Genomic DNA, 20,308 nt, shown 5'->3' on the forward strand with positions numbered 1-20,308 from the left:
TCTCTGAGATGGCTTTCCTCGATCCTATTTTAATGCCGTGTTTCTCTCTGACCTGAGAAAAAAACCTGTGTTGAGTTTTTCAAAATATTTCCCCTTCCAGTGTCTTCACACGTGGTTGTTGAAACGGGTGAAGACTCAACCAAATGGAAGTCTGAGCTTCAGTGGTGAAACCTGCTCACCAGCCACCTCACCCCTGGGGGTTTGCTGAAGGAGAAACGTGGAAATCAAAAGGTCCTGGGCCTGAAGTGCTTCTGTCTTGTCTGTAAATAAAGTCGGGGGTGGGGGCCTGAATGTCTGGCAGTGAAGACAGGAGTGGGTCAGTGGCGATGCCCCTGCGTGTGCGTCCCTGAGTGAGCGCCTGGGCGGGTGTGTAGAAGGACAGGAAACGGCTTGTGGTGTGCTTCCAGAGTCACCCAAGGCCCCATGCAGACAGCGGGAGGGGGGCTGTGAGGTCTCAGGGGACGGGTGGGAGAGGGGTCGTGCGCTCTCGGTGCATGGGCGGGAGGGGGCTGTGTGGTCTCAGGCAGGACTGAGGCACGCTCCCTACCAGAAAGCCGTTTGGCACGGGTAAAACCAAGTTTTCAAACGTGGATTTAGTCGTGATTTGGACATTTTGCCAGCGGGTGGTTTTGGAGGCTGAGCCTGCCAGGCAGTGGTGCTGTGCTAAGGGAGTGGGGGTGTCCAGGCGGGCCCCTGGGTGGACCCCAGCACCTCAGGAGTCCTGGGTGAGCCTGAGGACACGCTCAGAAGAGGGCCTGCACTCAGGGTGCCCGGGCGTCTGCTCGGTGCTGACTCGTTCAGGTGAGGTCGGCCCACTTCTGTGGATTTCACAGCAGAGATGGTTCTTGAGAGAACACGTGAGCCGTCCCTTCCTTCCTCAGCTTCGTCCAGACAAGTACTGCCCTCAGCAAAGCCATTTTCATTTTTGGAAGTGTTGAGAGCAACGTCGCTTGCACCCTCGTCTGGGGATGTCCTTAGTGCCGTAGACGTGAGGTGTCCCCTACTCCCCTACTTGAGGCTAGAGACTTCCCAGCTGCTGCTCGTGTAGCTGGCCTGCTGGGTCTCCCCACCCCCAGCTGCAGGAACCTGAACCCCGGCTCCCGCCTGTCCGCTCCTGTCCACTCGCGCCGCTGCTGTCCCAGTAGGCCCCTGGTTCTCAGCTCCCCACCCCGTGAACCACCGCCTGGAGGCTGGCTCAGACCCCCAGCCCCGCAGAGCAGAGGCTGTCCGCCCGGCCGAGTTAGAAGCCCTCAGACTCCAGCTCACCCCTGGTGCAGCCCCTTGTACTCTGAGCTCTCCTGTAGAGCTCTGTGGAACTGTGCTTTCTGGTCACTCACAGTAAGACGTTCTGGGGGCCTCAGTGGCTCAGTTGGTTGAGCACCTGACTCTTGATCTCAGCTCGGGTCTTGATCTTGGGGTCGTGAGTTCAGACCCTGCGTCAGGCTCTGCACTGGTTGTGAAGCCTACTTAAAAAAAAAAAAATTTCTTTTCCATCACTGTATATGAAATGACAAGGTCCTGGCACTATACGCAGAGTAGGAATTTGGGTGCCAGCTTAAGCTTTTCTGTCTCTCTTATTGGACAAAGTCTGTTGGTTTGGGGAGTTAGGCGTGCACTGTAGAAGGAGCTTTCTGACAGCATGACTGATCATAGAAATAGAACAAACATATAAGAGCTCGTTTCTCTGTGCACGCGGCTGAAACACCACCTGGAGAGACAGAGAGACGCAGAGAGACGGGGCAGGCGCAGCCCACATTCCCGAGGGAGGAGGCGGACTTCAGTGCTGGATTGTCTGTTCTCAGCTTGAAGCCTCCTCCTCACCCAGCTCCTGACAAGAATGCGGTACTTAGTGAATTTTTGCTGCACGCCTCCACCAGGACATTCCTGAAGCATTGTCCTCCCCCCCCCCGCCCCCCCGCAGTCAGTGACAAAAGGCACAGAATTGCATCTGAGTTTCTGAGAGGCCTGGCTGTTGTCTCAGCCCGATAAAGGCATGACCAGGGATTGCGTTGTCACGTCCTGAAAATAAAAATACGAAAGTAAAGGTCTTCTGGTTAAGACATCAGCGCTACACACGTCTTTATTTGTTCTGTCCCGGTATTTTTTAAAAAGTTCTATCGAGAAAATTACAGGGGGCTTTGGTTTTGAAGAACTGAATGGTGTTTTCATAACGTCACGAGCTGTACTGCGAATCCTTCATTATGGTTCACTTCTCTGCTCTGTGCACAGAGGGGTGGAAACCGAAGGGTTTTCAGAACGTTCAGAGAATAGATACGAGAAGAACAGCAGAATTTAAACCTTTTAAAGTGTGTATAAAAGGCAGTGTTTGTGTCATAAACACATTTTTCTTAATTCATCACAATGTGTTGTTAGATGTAATTCTTTGATCTGTCAGGACTTCCAGCTGAGTCTGAGAAAAAAGAGACTCATTACAACTTAAGTATATAATCTACTGAAAATACACGTTCCTCTTCCCCCTGCTCCAACAATCCCTCCAAACTGCAGTCCATTCATGTGGGATTTCGAGGATGCAGCTCTGAGTGGGAATCAGTAGTTTCTTTGTTCGTCACCGTGGCAACAAGCCCGCCTATCCTGAGCGGCTGGTGGATCTCGCAGGCTGATCGCAGGCTGGTGCTCTGGGCTCAGTGAGTGAGTTGGTGGCGGAGCAGGCTGGCGCTGCCATCCCCGGCCATGCAGGACCTGCCCCGGCGGGGCTCTGCCCTGCCCTTCCTCAGCGCCTTCCTGCAGGGCCGCCGCCACTCGGCCTCGGACCCTGTCCTGCAGCTGCAGCAGGGCCGCCGGGGCTCCGCCGCCCAGACGCTGTCCTCGTCCTCTCTGCAGGTGATGGTGGCCGTGGCCTCCGTCCGCCGCGCCGACAGGGACTCAGCGTGCCTCCAGAGAAAAAGTAAAGCTCTTTTCCTTCTTTCAGATTGCCACAGCTTTGAGTATGAACTGAGACTGCAGGTGGCATGCTGTGTTGAGACCGTCTAGGTTTTGACAGTTAATTCTGCGTTCTGCTTTTTACCGTCTGTTGCACTCAGGGCTCCAGTGGACATGGAATAGGAGATAAAGTGATCGGATGTTTTGTGCTTTTTCACGAAAACATAATTTTTGAAAAAACCCATGCCCTTGTAAAAGATCTGCTTTTACGGTTTCTTCTTCTTCGCCACCAGTGTGACACGTGGAGGTGATCGTGTGCGAGCGCCTCTTCTGTGTCGGGAGGTCCTGCTCTTAGAGCACAAGGCAGCGGTTTCACTGTGGCAGAATGAGGGGGTGCAGCAGGGCCGTCGTCTCCAATCCTGGAGGGCGTTCTCACGTTACTCTTCCATCTGGAGACTGGGTTTTGAATCTTCCCTTCCGTGTACATTCTAGGAAATCCAGGGCGTCCGACGCCAAAGTACACGAAGGTCGGAGAGCGGCTGCGACACGTGATTCCTGGACACGTGGCCTGCTCCGTGGCGTGTGGCGGCAGAGCTTGCAAGTACGAAAACCCGGCGCGCTGGAGCGAGCAGGAGCAAGCCATTAAGGGGGTCTACTCGTCCTGGTGAGTGGTCCTGGGCACCTGCGCAGGGCGGTGGGGCTGTGCAGCCTGCGGGCCGGCAGCTCCAGGAGCGGTGTGAAACCTCGTTTCCTCGTCGGTGAGATGGAAATAATAAAACCACCCCATAGCGTTTTTTTAAGCAAGTGAAATGACGTGTGTAAAGTATCTTAAAGAAACGGTAACCGGGAGGTCTTACATGTCAGAAGTTACTGGAAATAATGGATTCGGCTCTAAGTTTGAGAAGTTACGAGGTGCGTGTGTGGTTTCCTGGTCTGACGCAGGTACCGTTGGCCTCCTGTTTGCTCCCGTCTGCCGTGTGAAAGGGCGCGCGTGGGTGCACACGCTGCCCATCTGCCTCGGTGGGGAGCCGTGCGCCACGTTGGCTCAGGATGGCGTAAGGCACACGCCTCGTGCGTAGCATGGGATGCGGCTCGCTCAGCATTCGGTCATACCGCTTTCTGTTCTTAACAGTAAACTGTCAAGTATGCCTGTTTTGATGTAGTGATACCTCTGAAAACGTCTGGTAATCAAGCCACATCATGTCTGAAACCCACTAAGAGTTCACCGTTTAAAGAACTCTAGCAGTGAGTCATTTCTTGCAGCGGGAATCCCACTTCCAGGTCAGACGTTTGTCGACCCGCTTACCCGACTGCACCCCGCGCTCTTGCGTCCTGGGCTTGCTGGTATGCGTGTGCTGGTGGAATCGGGTCGGCTGTCCCCACTGTTCCCCACAGATCGCATTCCAGCCTGAGGAGTGTTGTGAGAAAGCAAACAATGTTCCTGAGATGTGGTCGGACCCTAAATTTCTAATAATGCAGCTCAAGGCCACATGAATATTTTTGTTTCACTGTTGACTAAGCCATCTGAGTCTTTCACCTCTGATGCTTTCATGGTCCTTCTGTCCTCGCCTTGGTCTAACTACTGCTGAATTTGGGGGGTCCCCGTTAAATGTCAGGACTTGCCCTGGGGGAGAGTTGCGGTATCCTTCTGGACCCTGATCAGCTCGGCCGACGTCTCTGTTACTGCTCAGGTTCATGTGGCCCACAGCCCCCGATGGACTGCCCGGTGTTTCTCACTAGAGCCCTAAGCAGGATCCGCTGTCTGTCGGGCCTCTGTCCATTCGTACATTCCATAAAAATCCATTCGTCTACAGGCCAGGCACTCTGCTAGACACTGTCACATTATAATGTCATCTTCATGAAGCGCTGGAAAAGTAGACCTTGTTAATGTCCTTTTAGTGATGAGAGGATTGAGTCCGGAGCAACTAAGTAATCTACTACTTAGCTAGAAAGCAGAAAAGCCGGCGTTCGAAACCAGACCCGGCTGACCCCAAAGCCCAGATGTTTCGCTAAATCACAATAAGTCGACATTTATTCATAACCACTCGCCAGGATTTGTGCTAAAGACTTTACACCCACACCTTGTTGAATTGTCATGCCAACCCCACGAGGCAGGCGTTATCCCTGCCTCACACAACGGGTGACCGGGGGGCAGAATTGCCTTTGATGCCCGATGAGGTGGCTCTGTCACGTCTGCTAGAATCTCATGAGAGTCCTTGAAAACACTCTGCTGCAGTCCACAAATACTTTACGGTCCTGGAATTTTTTCCAGGCTTTCAGGGTCTCTTAGAGCCCTAATTGTGATGCAAAATTGAAGCCAGAGCTGTATAAGAAAATTGTTCTACAACTGTTGAAATCGTAGAAAAAACAGGGACTTGATAACTCGTTCTCTCAGTACTTAGAGCTAGAACGTTCCAGGTTTTGTGTATCTCACCAGCCCTGTCCTCCCACCTCAGGGTCACTGACAACATCTTGGCCATGGCTCGCCCGTCCACTGAGCTCCTCGAGAAGTACTGCATCATCGAGCAGTTCCGAAGGTAAATGCTGCACGCTGACACACTTCGATAAGCCAGCTGGCGTCTCCTTGTCTTTCACTTTTGACTTCAAATAGTCAAAGAGTAGGCAGTGAAGGGCTTCTTTCAACTAGGAAGTTAAGGTTTTGAGAGTTATTAGTAATGTTTATTAATGCCAAAAGATGGTTGATTTTTTTAAAACTCTAGCTCTCAATATGGTAACTTCTTTCTTTTCTCCGGTAAGCCATGGCATAAAAACAATCATCAACCTGCAGCGCCCTGGGGAGCATGCCAGCTGCGGGAACCCCCTGGAACAAGAAAGTGGCTTCACGTATCTTCCTGAAGCTTTCATGGAGGCCGGCAGTAAGTCCCCCACTTCCCCTCCGTGAGTTACCAAGGACAGCACCCAGGCTTTCGCCCACTCCGCTCTTGGGTCAGAGGGTGATGGAATGAACGAACGCTTACTGTAGGCTCCCGACGGGGGAGATGAGCTGACTGATTCTAGATAATGCGACCATTCTTCTCTGGCGTTGCTGTTGAAAGTACAGGATTTCTTTTGTCCCGTGCGAGCAATCTTGGGAGGAGCCCTGTAGAAACAAAGCGTGCATGAATTGCCATCATAGTGTGCCAGACCTGTCCTACCCATCCGTCCCATCCCGTGGTACTGCTCTCTGTTCCGACTCAGACCACACGGCTTACTCATGGCAGCGGGACTGGAACACAGCACTCACTCATGCTGTTACTGAAGCCCAACTCTGCCCCTGGGTGGTACTCAGGGGTTCTTTACTGGGCAGTCCCAGGAGCCCAAGTCCGGGAGCCAAGGGATGGGGTCACTCAACACGTGCCATTCTCACCAGGCTGGAAAGGACCAGCCCAGGCCACTTTGGGGACTTGTTTCTAAGAAGCGTGTGCCTCGCTTTTTTGTCTCCACTAGGTGGAAAATCTGTATGCACCCAGCTTGTGCCACTTGCCAGTCCTTTAAACGCATTTCCACTCTTGAACAAGATGGCGTGCTGTCCTTCTGTGGCTGAGTAATTTGGGTGAAGGTCGTGGCCTTTATTAATCTGCAGTCCTGTTTCTCCTTAATTGTTTCTGGCTGAGTTTTAGCAGGAAATGTCTTGAGTAATAGAGAATGTGCTTTGTAAGAAATGCAAACAGTGAATTTACCGGAAATATAAAGAACCTATTATTTTAGCCTCCGCATGCGGTGCAGCCAGCCTGCCTCACAGCTGTGCGCTTTTCACGAATCCACGCGCTTCCTTCACCCGGCTGCTCACGTACTGTCCTTTATGTTGATTTTTCTTCTCTGTTCTCTGTTTCATTGTCCAGTCTATTTCTACAATTTCGGATGGAAGGATTACGGTGTGGCATCGCTTACCACTGTCTTAGACATGGTGAAGGTGACGACATTTGCCTTACAGGAAGGGAAAGTAGCCATCCATTGTCATGCAGGGCTTGGTCGAACAGGTAAATTCTAGGAAGTGGACTTACTGTCTTAGAGCATATCTAAACCTGGACAGAGCGATGCTTCCTAATACGAGGAGAGAAGAGAAGTAGTTTTCAGAATCCTGTCAGAGTTTTGGATTCAAATGAAAGAAACCACTGAAAGAAATTTGAACTATCTTTGGAAAAGACAGTTTCAGTGACCATTTATTTGTGAGAGTATTTTTGAAAGACCTAGGACTGAAAACTCATCATATTTAGTAAACAGATAGGTTTCCACGGCTCACTAAATGATCCGTCTGGTTTTTCTTCTTCAAAGGAAAAAAAAAAACCCAACACTTTAATAGTTAATGTATTTTAAAAATGGCATTTTCCTTAACCAAAGTAATGAGAATAGAAAGCATTGTTTCATTTGGTGTGTTCTAGGCATTTTACACTTTTGTTTTTTTAAGTCTTTGGCAACAACGTGCACGTTGAAGGAAGTTAAGTGGTTTGCTACGCTGAGTAAGTGGCAGAGCCAGGATTTGAATTCAGGGCTGGAAGGATTTGGGTGGTGACGGGAGTCTATCTGTGCTTCAAATTCTATGTAAAAATCAATGATTTTACTTAAAAATGCAGCAAATCTCAGTGTAGTGCTGATACTATTACAAAAGCAAATACCGTAAGGTTAGAATCTTAATTGTAGCCTGGTCCAAGCAGACACCTGAGCTGTGCGCCAGCCCCCAGGTCTCCACGTGCCTGGAGCGTTGGGAGGGCAGGGGCTCCGTCCTGCTTGCTTAACAGACTTGGCGAACCACACGCACGTCTTCTGATTTGCCTTTTATCTTGATATTACTCAACTGTTATTGTTGGATTAATTGATCAATTATCACCAGTATGTTATTTATTTTAATTTGATATTAATTAATGCAAATGTATAATGTTTGTAATGCTAAGTTTGTTTTCTTTAATAACAAGTACTTACAGAATAAAGTTATATCTTGGTTTGGAGAAAAGTACTATTAGTATAGACGAAAAGTCCAGAAATAGACTGAATATGAATAATAATGCCCAGGCAAAAAATACCCAGAAAGGAAAAATGCCAGGCTGGGAATGTGGCAACAACTGATGGCAAAGCTGGCAGGGGTGGGAAGGAAGTGTGCAGGGAGGGGTGATAACGGAGGGATTGTGGTCCAGCCTCTGATCCTCCTGTTCCCCAGCCCCACGGGGACCACATCAAATCCACGGTCTGCTTTCTGCTCTGAACACCCTTAAAATATCCCATCCAGTCAGTCCACACACCTTGGTGGACCTTCCCCTCACATCTCCCTCATCCCCTCTCACTTCCTTGTCCCCCCCACCACACTCCCCCTCGTCCCCTCACCACACTCCCCCCCCGTCCCCCATCCCCTTTCCCCTCACCACACTCCCCCTCATCCCTCATCCCCTTGCCACCTCCCCCTCGTCCCCCCATCCCTTGCCACACTCTCTTGGTCTCCCTCACTCCTGCATCCATCCCCATCACCCACACTGTCCTTCTCTGGGTAGAGAGATGACTGGATTCTCAGGGGCAGACGTGACATACAGACAGGGAATAAACACTTGTACAAGAAGTCAGTAAGTTACAGTGGCTCTTAAAATAATTCTTAATATGCTTTCCTAACACATACTCAAATTTTAAATCTTAAAGAGTGGTAACTAAACGATAACCTTCTTCATACCAATCTTCTCTTTACCTCTAGGCGTTTTAATAGCATGTTACTTGGTTTTCGCCACGAGAATGACTGCTGACCAAGCAATTATATTTGTTCGGGCGAAGCGACCCAATTCCATACAAACTCGAGGACAGCTCCTCTGTGTAAGGGAATTTACCCAGTTTCTCATCCCTCTCCGCAATATATTCTCTTGCTGTGACCCCAAGGCACACGCCGTTACTTTAGCACAGTATCTGATTCGCCAGCGGCATCTGCTTCACGGTTATGAGGCCCGCCTTCTGAAACACGTACCCAAAATTATCCACCTCGTTTGCAAACTGCTGCTGGATTTAGCTGAGAACAGGCCAGTGGCGACAGAGGACGTGGCAGAGGGGCCCAGCCTGTGTGCGGAGATCGAAAAGACTGTTTCTGAGGTGATCACCATGCAGCTGGACAAAGAGTTACTGAGGCAGGGCAGTGACGCCTCAGACTCCTTGCCGCCCGCCGCAGTGGCCGTGGATTTTGAGAATCAGGATGTGATTCTCTCCAGCGAACAGCAGATTGACCCTCTTTGGAAGAGGCGGAATGTTGAGTGCCTTCAGCCCCTGACGCCTCTGAAAAGGCGATTCAGCTACAGCGACTCTGACTTAAAGAGGGCTGAGTCACTTCTGGGGCAGGGGGCAGCTCCGTGGACGGGGCCTGCCGCAGCCTTGCTTGGCCAGAACCCCCGACAGCAGAAGCCCATAAGCCACTGTCACACCCCCCAGTCTCCACAGCTCGATCTGAGTAAGGAAACGCTGGTCCGAAATACATTCTCTTTCTGGAATCAAGCTAAATTTGGAGGCCTGGAAGGACTCAGAGATGAGGGGTCACCGGGTTTCCATAGGGAGACTGCCGCGAAGGAAGTACAGCGGAGTAGAACCTTCTCCTCGGGGGTTTCAGGTCCCTACAACCCTGGGGATCCAGTGAGACCCAGCTTTGCAGATGTCCCTCAGGAACCGGACCGTTGTCCCCAGCAAGCGCCCCGTCTGTGTGGAGCTCCCGCCGCTCACTGCTCTGAGACTCCCCGCAGCCCCGGGGACTGTGACTTCCTCTGCAAAGTACCCTCCTCGGTTGGACCCACAGCCCAGGAAGGCAAAGACCTGCCTGAGGTCGCTGCGCACGCTGCTTCGCAGGCTGAACTGAGTGCCGAAGCCAGGAGAGTCCTGGCGGCCAAAGCCCTGGCAGATCTCAGTGAGCTTGCAGAAGAGGAGGGCGTGAAAAGGAAGGTGGAGATGTGGCAGGTACTTATATTTCACTTAACTAATGTGTGGGAAACACTGAGGTCGGAGCCGAAACACAGAGTCCTACCAAGTTTAAGTGTGACAGGAATCGGAAGACCTGTTTGTGTAACACGTAACTTTGGACCTTGAGGTTTCCCGGTGTGTGTGTGAAAGAAAGGGCTCGGCGCCTAGTACTTAGGGTGCTTGAGTGAGCAGGCTGTGGGTGCTCGTTGACGGGTCGGGCGGGGGGCTTCCTTCCGGCTGGGCCTGTGAGACCTGGCCTGGGGGCCGCTCTGAGCATCTCTAACCTGAACTCAGGTCAGGGAGCTGCACCTGGAGAACCACGGAGAGAGGTTCTTTCCCCGAGTCGTGGACCCAAGTGCTGAGTGAGGTGGGGGGGTGGGGGGTGATTCCACAGAGCAGACGGGAGCAGCCATGGAGTGCCTTTGTGCTGTCACTTTTTCTTGACCTTGGGTCTTTGGGGTCCATTCCTTGGCTTTTAAGTTGGAATGTGAAATTTTAACCCCTTTCTGTGGTGCACTTTCATTAGAAACACAGTCTCAAATCAGCTGTACTCTTCACCCGGCATGAGCAGCTAGTGTAGACAACAGGCAGGCCTTCCCACGTAGTTACCAGAAGCTAGTAAACCACCCAGGTGTGGAGCTGACAGGCCTGGCTCCGTGGGATCTAGACTCCTTAGCCCATAATGTCCCACAAATCATTCGCGTAGCTGCTCCTTTGTATTCTAAGTTAATAAGCAAGGCACGTGCACTTTCCAGGAGGGTCGGAACCTTCCAGGTGCAGAGGTGGGAAGCTGAGGCAAGGAACCTCGCACCCGCTTACGGCCGTGTCACCGCAGAGCAAGTGCTCGTTGTCATCAGAGCCACGGGTGTTTGCCGAGCGAATACCTAACACACACGGATTTCCCACAACATGAAGTCTTTTCTTTCCGCTCCAAACTGAACAAGCCTTTTGCTCAGTCTGTGGGCCCCTCCTTTACGTGGCCGTGGGCCACAGAGCTGGTGGCGGGACCCCTCGTGGGCCAGCCCTGCGCGGCTGGACTGTCGTGTGAAAGCATTTCCTAGAGGTGAACACAGCCCCTTGGTTTAGATAGGCTTGCCCTCTGTTTCCTTTTCTGGATTTCATCATGGACCTTTGAGCAATAAGACCAGTTAGTTGAATTCTGTGATTTGGACCACACAGTGCTGCCTGTTCCCTCTCATCTGCTGTTACGTCACCTGCTCTCGCAAGAACCCGTAAGGCAGGGGATACCCCACAGATTCTTTGTTAACTTAACAGTCCTCATGAGTTAAGCATCACAGACCGGGAAATCAAGGGTCACAGGGGTCGGGTCCTGTGGCCCAACACAGCTGCGCGGGTGCAGCTCAGAGAACTGCATTCTGTCGTGTCAGAGAACGTGACAACGTGACGGCGTTTTACTGGGCGAGCCTTTGGCTCGTGCCGTCCCGCCCAGCCTCTGGTCACACTGCGCACCAGATCTGCCCTGCGCGTGATCGGTGGGGAACGGGGCCCCACAGCCGAACTTCATGGCCTCTTTATGAGATAATGAAGAGGGACCTGGAGCCAGGGGACCCGGCAGCAGCGCGGCAGGAGCCTCACGTCTGGGGTCCAGCCAAACGCGGGGAATGCTGTGTGCCCCCTTCTCACTTCGGGCCTCTGAGCGAGGGCCCCCTCCCCTGGGCTGCACGTGTGCCCTTTGGGCCTCCAAGGACGGTGAATGAATGCATGTGGCAAGTATTATGCATATTACTGTAGCACACACGCACCGTATTGACTGAAACCTAGGTCTGAACCCCATCAGAAGTTAAAACTCTTCTTTTCCCTGCTCTCTGTGAGGTCAGCATTTAAAGCTGCCTGCAGGCGTTTGGGGTGTGGGCAAGACTTCTGGTCACTCCCCCCATCGGATCTCAGAACGCGGGCTTGTCCCGTGTTCACATGGGACTCCGGAAGGGAGTTGGAAAGAAGTGCATTTGCCCCGCTTGTCGCCTTCTAAGCTCTTTGCTGGGGCCGTCTTGGGGGGTTTAGTCGGAGCTCTTCTCACCCAGGGTAACGCAGATGTGCTCTCAGTCACGCTTTTTCCTCTGCCGTTCCGCTTCATTGCGGTGAGTATTTCTGCTTTGTTCCAAGCACCCTGAAAAGGAAGGCTCCCTCTCCCTCTTCCTGAACAGTTTCTGTGGTTTCAGGGTGGGGTGCAGAGCTTAGCGCTGAGGCCAACCCTCCCTCTGTGGTGGGGGGGGGGGGGTGGGGGGCTGGTTCTTGAGCAGACCTTCAGCTAAATCGGCCCAACATGCAGGGCCCCCAGCTTCACAGACCGAAACTGAGGCTCAGAGAGATTCAGTGTCTCAGCCCAGTGTGCCACCTGCTGGTGGGGGCACTGGGAAGGTCCCGATCCACAGCCTGGAGCCCGGGACTGTCACTCGTGGACAGCCTGAGGGCCTTCAAACCTCAGTGGTGCTGCCTCTCTGTCCCTCCCTCTCCCCCTCCCCTTTCCCTTCTCACCCCTCCTCCTCCTCATTTCCCTCTCCTTCCCCTCCCCTCCCTCTCCCCTTCTCCCTTCTCACCCCTCCCTATTCCTTTTCTCCCTCCCCCTCCCCATCCCCTCCCCTCCCTTTCCTCCTCACCTCTCCCTCCTCACCTCTCCCTCTCCCTTTACCCCCTCCCTCCTCCTCTTCCTCACCCCTCCGCTCCCACTCCCCCTTTTCTCCCTCCTCTCCTCTTCCCCCTGTCCTTCCCCTCCTCTCACTCTCCTACCTACCCCTTTCCCCTCCCCTCTGTCCCTCTTCTCTTCCCCTCTCCACTCCTCCCCCTCCTCTTCCCCTCCCCTTCTCCCTCTCCACTCCTCCCCCTCCTCTTCCCCTCCCCTTCTCCCTCTCCCCTCCCCTTCTCCCTCTCCCCTCCCCTTCTCCCTCTCCCCTCCCCTTCTCCCTCTCCCCTCCCCTTCTCCCTCTCCCCTCCCCTTCTCCCTCTCCCCTCCCCTTCTCCCTCTCCCCTCCCCTTCTCCCTCTCCCCTCCCCTTCTCCCTCTCCCCTCCCCTTCTCCCTCTCCCCTCCCCTTCTCCCTCTCCCCTCCCCTTCTCCCTCTCCCCTCCCCTTCTCCCTCTCCCCTCCCCTTCTCCCTCTCCCCTCCCCTTCTCCCTCTCCCCTCCCCTTCTCCCTCTCCCTCTTCTCCTCTCCCCCTCTCCCTCCCCCTCTCTCCCTCCCCTTTTACCCTTCTCCCTGTCCTCTCCATCCCTCCCCTCCCCTTTCTCCTTCTCCTTCTCCCTCTCCCTCTCCCTCTCATTCTTCCTCTCCTTCTCCCTGTCTTTCTCTCCTCCCTCTCCCTCTTTCTCTTCCTCTTTGTTCTCTTCTTTTTAGAAAGAACTGAATTCCCGAGACGGAGCTTGGGAAAGAATATGTGGTGAAAGGGACCCTTCCATCCTGTGCAGTTTAATGTGGTCTTGGGTGGAGCAACTGAAGGAGCCTGTGATAACCAAGGAGGACGTGGACATGTTGGCTGGCAGCCGCACAGAGGCCGCAGAAGCGTTGTTTTTGTTAGAGAAGGTAAGAGGCTGTTGGCCAGTTGATAAGTTAACCAAGGCCCACAAAGTGCGGGCTTCGTGCTCAGAACTCTCGCGGAAAAGGGAACTTGTGCCGAATCCCATATCTGGGGCTCATTTAGGTTTTTCCAAGGCGGGAAGAGATGCACACCCAGCATAACACTTAGAAGATGCAAAACCAGGGGCGCCTGGGTGGCTCAGTTGGTTAGGCGTCCGACTTCGGCTCAGGTCATGATCTCACGGTCCGTGAGTTTGAGCCCCGCATCGGGCTCTGTGCTGACTGCTCAGAGCCTGGAGCCTGTTTCGGATTCTGTGTCTCCCTCTCTCTCTGACCCTTCCCCGTTCATGCTCTGTCTCTCTCTGTCTCAAAAATAAATAAATGTTAAAAAAAAAATTTTTTTTAAAAAAAGAAGATGCAAAACCAAAAAGGGAAAATACCCATGATTCTAGGAACACCACTTTGAACATTTTCAAGTCCTTTCTTTCAAACATTTGTTAAGAAGCTGCAAATCCTTTCAGAAACAACTTCATATTTCATGTTTCAGACACACACGCTCGCATGCGACCTTATAGATGAGGACGCCCCGTGTCTGGAGTCCATTTGCCAGGCTGCCCTCTGAGCAGCTGCCTGACAGAGATGAACCTGGAGGGGAGACAGGGGGAGGTCACCCCTGGGGCGTCGGCCAGGCCCTCACTGGGTCATAATTTCCGTTTTCAGCTTTGTTCGCCTCCACGGCCCAGACAGAGTGCAGCCCCACCTTATAGGGAAGAGGGGCAGCGTGTATAGAGCAGGACTCGAACTCTGATCTGGCACAAAGCTCGCGCCCATCTGTCACACGGCACCCGCCCCGGGTTCCACGGCCTTCACTGCCATCCCCGCATGCAGGGCACTTACGTTATTTCAAGTTGTTACCCCTCCACACAGCCCTGTAATGTTGAGTTCTGCTTGCGGGTCCTCTGCGTTTCAGATCAGGTCCTTACAGTAGATTTCAGAAGCCACAGCAGGGGCGCCTGTACTGGGCGCAAGTTCTTCCAGTGCTGAGGTGTCTCCTTTGCTTCTCTGAAGTGAACAGCCCCCGGGGGGTCAAGCCGGACACCCCCCGTCCTTCCCCTGAGGTTCCAGCTGGCGCACTGCTGGAGGCCACAGCACTGTCTGTCTGTCCCCCATGCTGGTCCTCCTGTCTATCCCAGTGCTAAGTCAGCATTCGGTAGCTGCACAGAACCAGTTTTGTCCAGAAATAAGCGGATCGTCTCTGTTCACGGCAAGGAAGACATTTGTTCTGCAATGACACTTGCGTGCGTATTCAGTTTTACTCTGTATAATAACTCGGCAGCTTGGATTTTATCTCCTGAAAGCTTTTCAGATGACACTAACACCCAACAGTGAATATCGGTAGAGCCCTTGGTAGGTCGTTCAGTATCAGAGGTTATGAGTACTTGGTCACAACCAGTTCCTGGCTCTGCAGTTGCTTTGAGTTTATTTCTTGAGGCATTTTTCAAACCGCTTGTTTGATTTTGATTTTGATTTTGATTTTGATTTTGATTTCTGCAAACACAGGGCCAGCACCAGACCATTCTCTGCGTGTTGCACTGCATTGTGAACCTGCAGCCCATCCCTGCGGATGTGGAGGAGGCCATCCTCGCCCGCGCCATTAAAGCCTTCACCAAGGTGGGTCACACGCCGCAGGGGGCATAATCCAGAGGTCACTCACCTGCTCTGAAATAAAACTTTCAGCTGTTTTTCCTTAATGGAAGTGTGTTTGACATTTCTCAAATGTAGTTGTAGACTTTAGCCAAAATATATTAATTTCCCAACAGTGCTATCAGAAAGAGCTGAACTTTTTGAAGAATGCTGGAACAGAGAGCTTTGATAGAGAAACACTTGGATATTGAGAAAATACTTCTTTTTTTTTTTTTTTTTTTTTTTTTTTTAACATTTTTTATTTATTTTTGGGACAGAGAGAGACAGAGCATGAACGGGGGAGGGGCAGAGAGAGAGGGAGACACAGAATCGGAAACAGGCTCCAGGCTTCGAGCCATCAGCCCAGAGCCCGACGCGGGGCTCGAACTCACGGACGGCGAGATCGTGACCTGGCTGAAGTCGGTCGCTTAACCGACTGCGCCACCCAGGCGCCCCTGAGAAAATACTTCTAAATCACATGCCTGGTAGGAGTCAGAGAGTCTTTTCTGGTGGAGGAGTTCTGCCTTGGGCATAAACAAGTAACCGGCCCCTGAGAATCCAGCATCCGCCATTGATGGCCCGGTCCCCTGTCCTGTTAGCAAATCTAAGCAGAAAGTGAAAGAGGGGCACCTGGATGGCTCGGTCGGTTAAGGGACCGACTTCAGCTCAGGCTATGATCTCACGGCTCGTGAGTTCGAGCCCCGTGTCAGGCTCTGTGCTGACAGCTCAGAGCCTGGAGCCTGCTTCAGATTCTGTGTCTCCTACTCTCTCTGCCCCTCCCCCGTTCACACTTTGTCTCACTCTGTTTCTCAAAAATAAATGTAAAAAAAAAAAAAAAAACTTTAAAAAAAAAAGAAAGTGAAAGAAAAGGTTCCTTCGTATGTACGCCCTTTTGGCTTACAGCAGTGCTTCCTGGCTGAAGCAAGAAGCCAGGTCCATGCCAGGGGAAAAGGCACCCCTTTCCCTGCAGCCTCTCATAGGCCATGTGGAAACGTCATTAAACAAAGAGTCCCGCTTTTCAGTGACAGCATCTGTGGTAAATGTTAGTGATGACACTAGTTATGTTTGTCCGCGATCACAGCGTCTTCCCCTCCGCTCTCCAAGGTGCTGTCCTTCCTGCAGCTTCCTCGTTACCCGCGGGGTCTTTGTGGCACTGACCACCCTGGTCTCCTGGTCTCTTGTTGACAGTTTCCAGAGCCAGTGGCTCAGACCCAGGGTGCATGGTCCTTCACATCTGCATTTATGTCTTCAGGGACCGTGAGGCCACCTGCCCTTGGGGAGGGCTTAGCTGGATGCTTAGCAAAGTGAACAATTCAAACCACTACTAAGGTTAATGAGAAGTCTTTGCAGGTAGGATAGACAGTATGATTTCCTTTCTGAATTTAATTGAAAAAAATTATTAGTGTTTGTTTCTCTAAAAGTGGTGGGAATTCTGTACAATTTCTGTTGGCCTTTTAGAGGATCCTAATGAAAAGTTAAACATAGCAGCTGTTGCAAACCCAACTGTAAAGAGGTTGGGAGATGTTGGGTGTCTCCCCGGGTGCATGGTCTTGTGAGCAGGGGCCCCGACCGCTCTTGTCCAGGGCTGGCTCTTTGAAGAGAGCTGTGCAGCAGCTGCAGCCATATGAGGAAGGTCCCGGTACCCTTTGTCCAGAGCTTTCCAGGCCCGCTGCGGCCCCTCATCAAACACTGGGGTCACCTAAGCCTGGAGTCATCGGCTGTGATGCAAAGCCCTTGTGTGCGTGGCCTCCGCCTGGGCCGCTGCGCGTCACCCCCACCTCGTCAAGGATGGGGATGTGGAGGGCAAGGGGCCCCATGATTGGGACGCACACACTGTCCGGAGTCATAGACTTGTTTGTCTCTGAGCCGGTGGTCTTGTGTCCACAGATGTGCTAGCCGGGCACAGCCTTCCTGCACCCCCTCCGGAAGAGGGGTTACTGACCGGGTGGCTCGTTTCTGTGGGTGTGGGTGTGGGTGGAGGTGTCCCGTTCTGTGTCCTACCATCACTCAACCCTTTGTCCCGGTGAACACGGGCAAACAGTCCATGAGCACGGACACGGTACCTCCCCACCAAGGGGTGAGCTGGCTGGCTTCTGGGACGGTTTTCTGTGTGGCAGATGAAGCTGCGAGCCTCTGCCAGCTCCTCCCGGAAGTGCTAAGGTGGGAGGGGGGGGGTCCATCCCGTGTCACGGAGGTCGGCTGTGAGCTGACGCAGCATGGCTGGCAGGTGGAAAGCCGGGCTCCCTGTCAGGTGGCTGCGGTGCAGCCGTGCGGCTGTTGTGCTCTTCCCTGTGCCACCAGCAGTTAGTGTCAGATTCACCACTCCGCCCCCGTGGCTGCCCTGCCTCAGTGAGTGGACCTGTCCAGGCGCTGGATTGAATCTTTTGTTTTCATTCATAAGTTTGCCTTTGGCACAGTCAACAGTTCTCATACAGTCTCTCGGTCATAGTTAACGTGGGACGTGAGTTCTGTGTGTTTAGTTGAATATAACTGTGTTTGTAAGTCAGGTTTTCTCCACCCCCTTTCTTTCCTACCAAAACAGGCTGATTAAAATTCTGTTACGGTGTCCTGAATCCATATATTCTTTGTCACCAGGTTAATTTTGACTCTGAAAATGGGCCAATAGTTTACGACACCCTAAAGAAAATATTTAAGCACACACTGGAGGAGAAAGGGAAAATGACAAAAGATGGCCCTCAGCCTGACGTTTAGTGACGCTTCCCCACGGCGGACACTCCAGACCCGGAGACCCAGGCGGCGTTCGTGCGTACAGATGAACAGAAAGGGGGGTGTGGAGCCGTTTCGGCTCCCAGCACTTTATCTCAGACATTCTTGGTTTGTGCAAAGAACACTCATTTCTGTTGTGAGCGATTATTTATTTCAAAATACCCTTGAGCTACATTTTTGTGTTGAAAAATTGCCATAATGTTGGTGCCACTTTCTTGTATTTATTTAACTGAATTAATATTGTGTTAATATGTTAAGTACACGGTGTTTACATCTTTATTCTTTTTGACATTTTGGAAAAAGTTGTAATTCTTCTTTCCAAAACAGTTATTTTATTGATGGAGCTCTTGCTGGAGTTTTTACCAAGTAGGTAATTTTAGCAGTAAAACTTCACTGTGGATCCGTGAGCCTGATCCATGACCTGAGGAAGTCACAAAGTGTCTTCAACTATTTTGTATTTGTTAATAAGAAGGCGATTGATAACATTTTTAAAGGATTTTTTTAATTTGGAAATTTTTTGTTTTTTCTTTTTATAAATGTGTCAAAGGGTTTCAAAGTATATTATTTTTTGGAGTGATTTAGTTTTGTGTTAAGGGTGGTCGTGAGGTGGTTGGGATTTTTTTTACTGTAGGAAGTAGACTCGGGCCTCCAGATGGCCTTGCTGATGATCTCTCCACACATCCAGCCTTACTCTCTCCAAACAGCATCTTCGCAGGAAGTGGTCAGGCAGACCCTGTGCTGACGGTGTGAGGTGTGAGGGCCGCACGGATCAGGCATCAGGCCCAGGCAGGCACTGTGCTGACGGTGTGAGGGCCACGCAGCCCGTACCTCCCACCTCCGTCCTTCTGCAGACCCCGCTGCCCTAGGGCCCTGTCTTCTGCCACTTTTCACTAGGAAAATTAAGATTCTTAAACTGAAATGTGAGCACGTAGCCTGCATTCACCATGTGGGCTTTAGTTAAGAAGTAAGTAAACTATTTGTTGCCTGACTAGTAACTGCCTAACGGGTTCTTTGTGGACCGAGCTGTCATTCAGCAGTTGAGGCTGTAACAAATGTGTGCGGTTATCAGAGGCCAGGCCGCACAGGGTGATCGTTTTTCCCAACAGATGTGATACTAATCAAACCAGTTTCACACTAAAGCTGTCACGTAATTTTAGAGACAGAAACTTGGGGGAAGCGAGACTAACCTTGGATGAGATTCTCCAACTCCTGCATCTCTGAAGCCGGCACTGGCACATCAGAAACGTTTTAGTCATTATGGGTCTTACTGACTCTGGCGGCAGATGCTGAATGCCGTCTCCTCCTACACTGTTTGAATTTTCTTGGGAAACCAGATCCAGTGAATTTTAATGAACTGGGTTGCCTGTTGCTGAGATTTCTCATTTTTAAGTGCCTGATCTGGGAAAGGGGAGAAAAGATAACATTTTATCCAAAGGTACATTATAAAAATATGTTTTTTACCCAAAAAGATGTTTACCCACATGTCTGTCAGTGTCACACGGACGAGGGCCAGCAGGGTTCATTCGACAAGTGGCTGTTGGCCTGTGTCTGCGATGGTCAGGTTAGAGGACGGATCCCGCGCAGCCACAATGTGACCCCGGCCTCACGCCAGCCTGAGGAGGCTGGTGGGACAGGTAAACCAGGCTGTCTCCAGGTTTTGTATTTACTCGAATAAAAGTGCAAACAACAAACCATAAGGCTCGTATGTCTTTAGCTTGGAGCTGTTGAGACCCTGACGATACGGAGGTGCCCTGGGAGGAGATGACCCTGTGGGCTGTGGTCAGCCCAGACTTTGCTGGTTCCAGACGAGCAGGTGGGGGTGGGAGGGGAGCAGGGCTCCAGGAGGAAGGAGTGAGGGGGGTCTTGAGGTCAGCGGGGCTCCTGCCTTTCCTGTATTGGAGTGGGTGAGGAGTTCTCTGCAGCCCAAAGGAAGGACCTGCGGGGTGGGGGATTCAGCTCCAGGGCCAAGAGCGCACACATCCAGAACTGACCGCCATGGCCGCGCACGCGCTCTGCCTCAGGCCAGAGAGAAGTATTGTTCACACTTGCCTGATGAAGGAGTCCTGGTCTGACGGCCCCCAGACCCCATGCTCTTCCCCCCAAAGCCACCTGTGTGTGGCGTGCCCGGCAGGGACCGCAGGGCCCTTTCAGCATTGGGCTCTGTGGTGGCACCATAGAGCATCGTGTTGTTTGTGACTTGGCAATGGTCTCCATCCTCTGGAGCAGGCTGGGCTGCCGTGGTGCTGTCATGTGATCTCAGCATATCACACTTGGGAAGCGCGGGACTTCCTGTCCAAGAGCTCGCTGGTGCTACTGGTTTCCAGACCGCTCTATCTGTTTTCAGAACTCAGAGACACGCTGTGATGTGCCGAGTCGTGTCTTCAGCCAGCTTCCCGGTCTTAACCTCAAGAAGACCGGGGTCCACAAGAAACCACGTGTCATACGTCATCGAAGTTTCTGTTTGCTCTTGAATGGGGGACACCTGCTTGTGCACGTGTTTGTGTCCTGTTTCAGCCAGTTCTCTGGATGTCCGAAGAAATCTCCAGAGCCAGTACGCAGCAGACAAAGTGCTT

The 20,308-nt window shown here is 52.0% G+C and overlaps 1 protein-coding gene across 4 annotated transcripts in view; it reads left to right on the forward strand.

The window, feature by feature from the left end:
- Positions 1 to 19,432, forward strand: part of PTPDC1 (protein tyrosine phosphatase domain containing 1) — a 64,084-nt gene extending 44,652 nt beyond the window's left edge. For 2 of the 4 annotated variants that reach the window (XM_042913027.1, XM_042913024.1), the window contains exons 3-10: positions 3,373 to 3,544; positions 5,337 to 5,417; positions 5,638 to 5,756; positions 6,723 to 6,860; positions 8,558 to 9,792; positions 13,146 to 13,331; positions 14,886 to 14,996; positions 17,604 to 19,432. In XM_042913027.1, the coding sequence (XP_042768961.1) occupies positions 3,373 to 3,544; positions 5,337 to 5,417; positions 5,638 to 5,756; positions 6,723 to 6,860; positions 8,558 to 9,792; positions 13,146 to 13,331; positions 14,886 to 14,996; positions 17,604 to 17,720 (2,159 nt within the window). In that variant the 3' untranslated portion in view covers positions 17,721 to 19,432. The remainder of the gene's footprint in view (positions 1 to 3,372; positions 3,545 to 5,336; positions 5,418 to 5,637; positions 5,757 to 6,722; positions 6,861 to 8,557; positions 9,793 to 13,145; positions 13,332 to 14,885; positions 14,997 to 17,603) is intronic. The other 2 variants (XM_042913025.1, XM_042913026.1) reach the window with 2 other exon arrangements.
- The last annotated feature ends 876 nt before the right edge of the window (positions 19,433 to 20,308 follow it).

This window comes from Panthera leo, chromosome D4 (genome assembly GCF_018350215.1).
Source record: "Panthera leo isolate Ple1 chromosome D4, P.leo_Ple1_pat1.1, whole genome shotgun sequence".
Lineage (NCBI taxonomy): Eukaryota > Metazoa > Chordata > Mammalia > Carnivora > Felidae > Panthera > Panthera leo.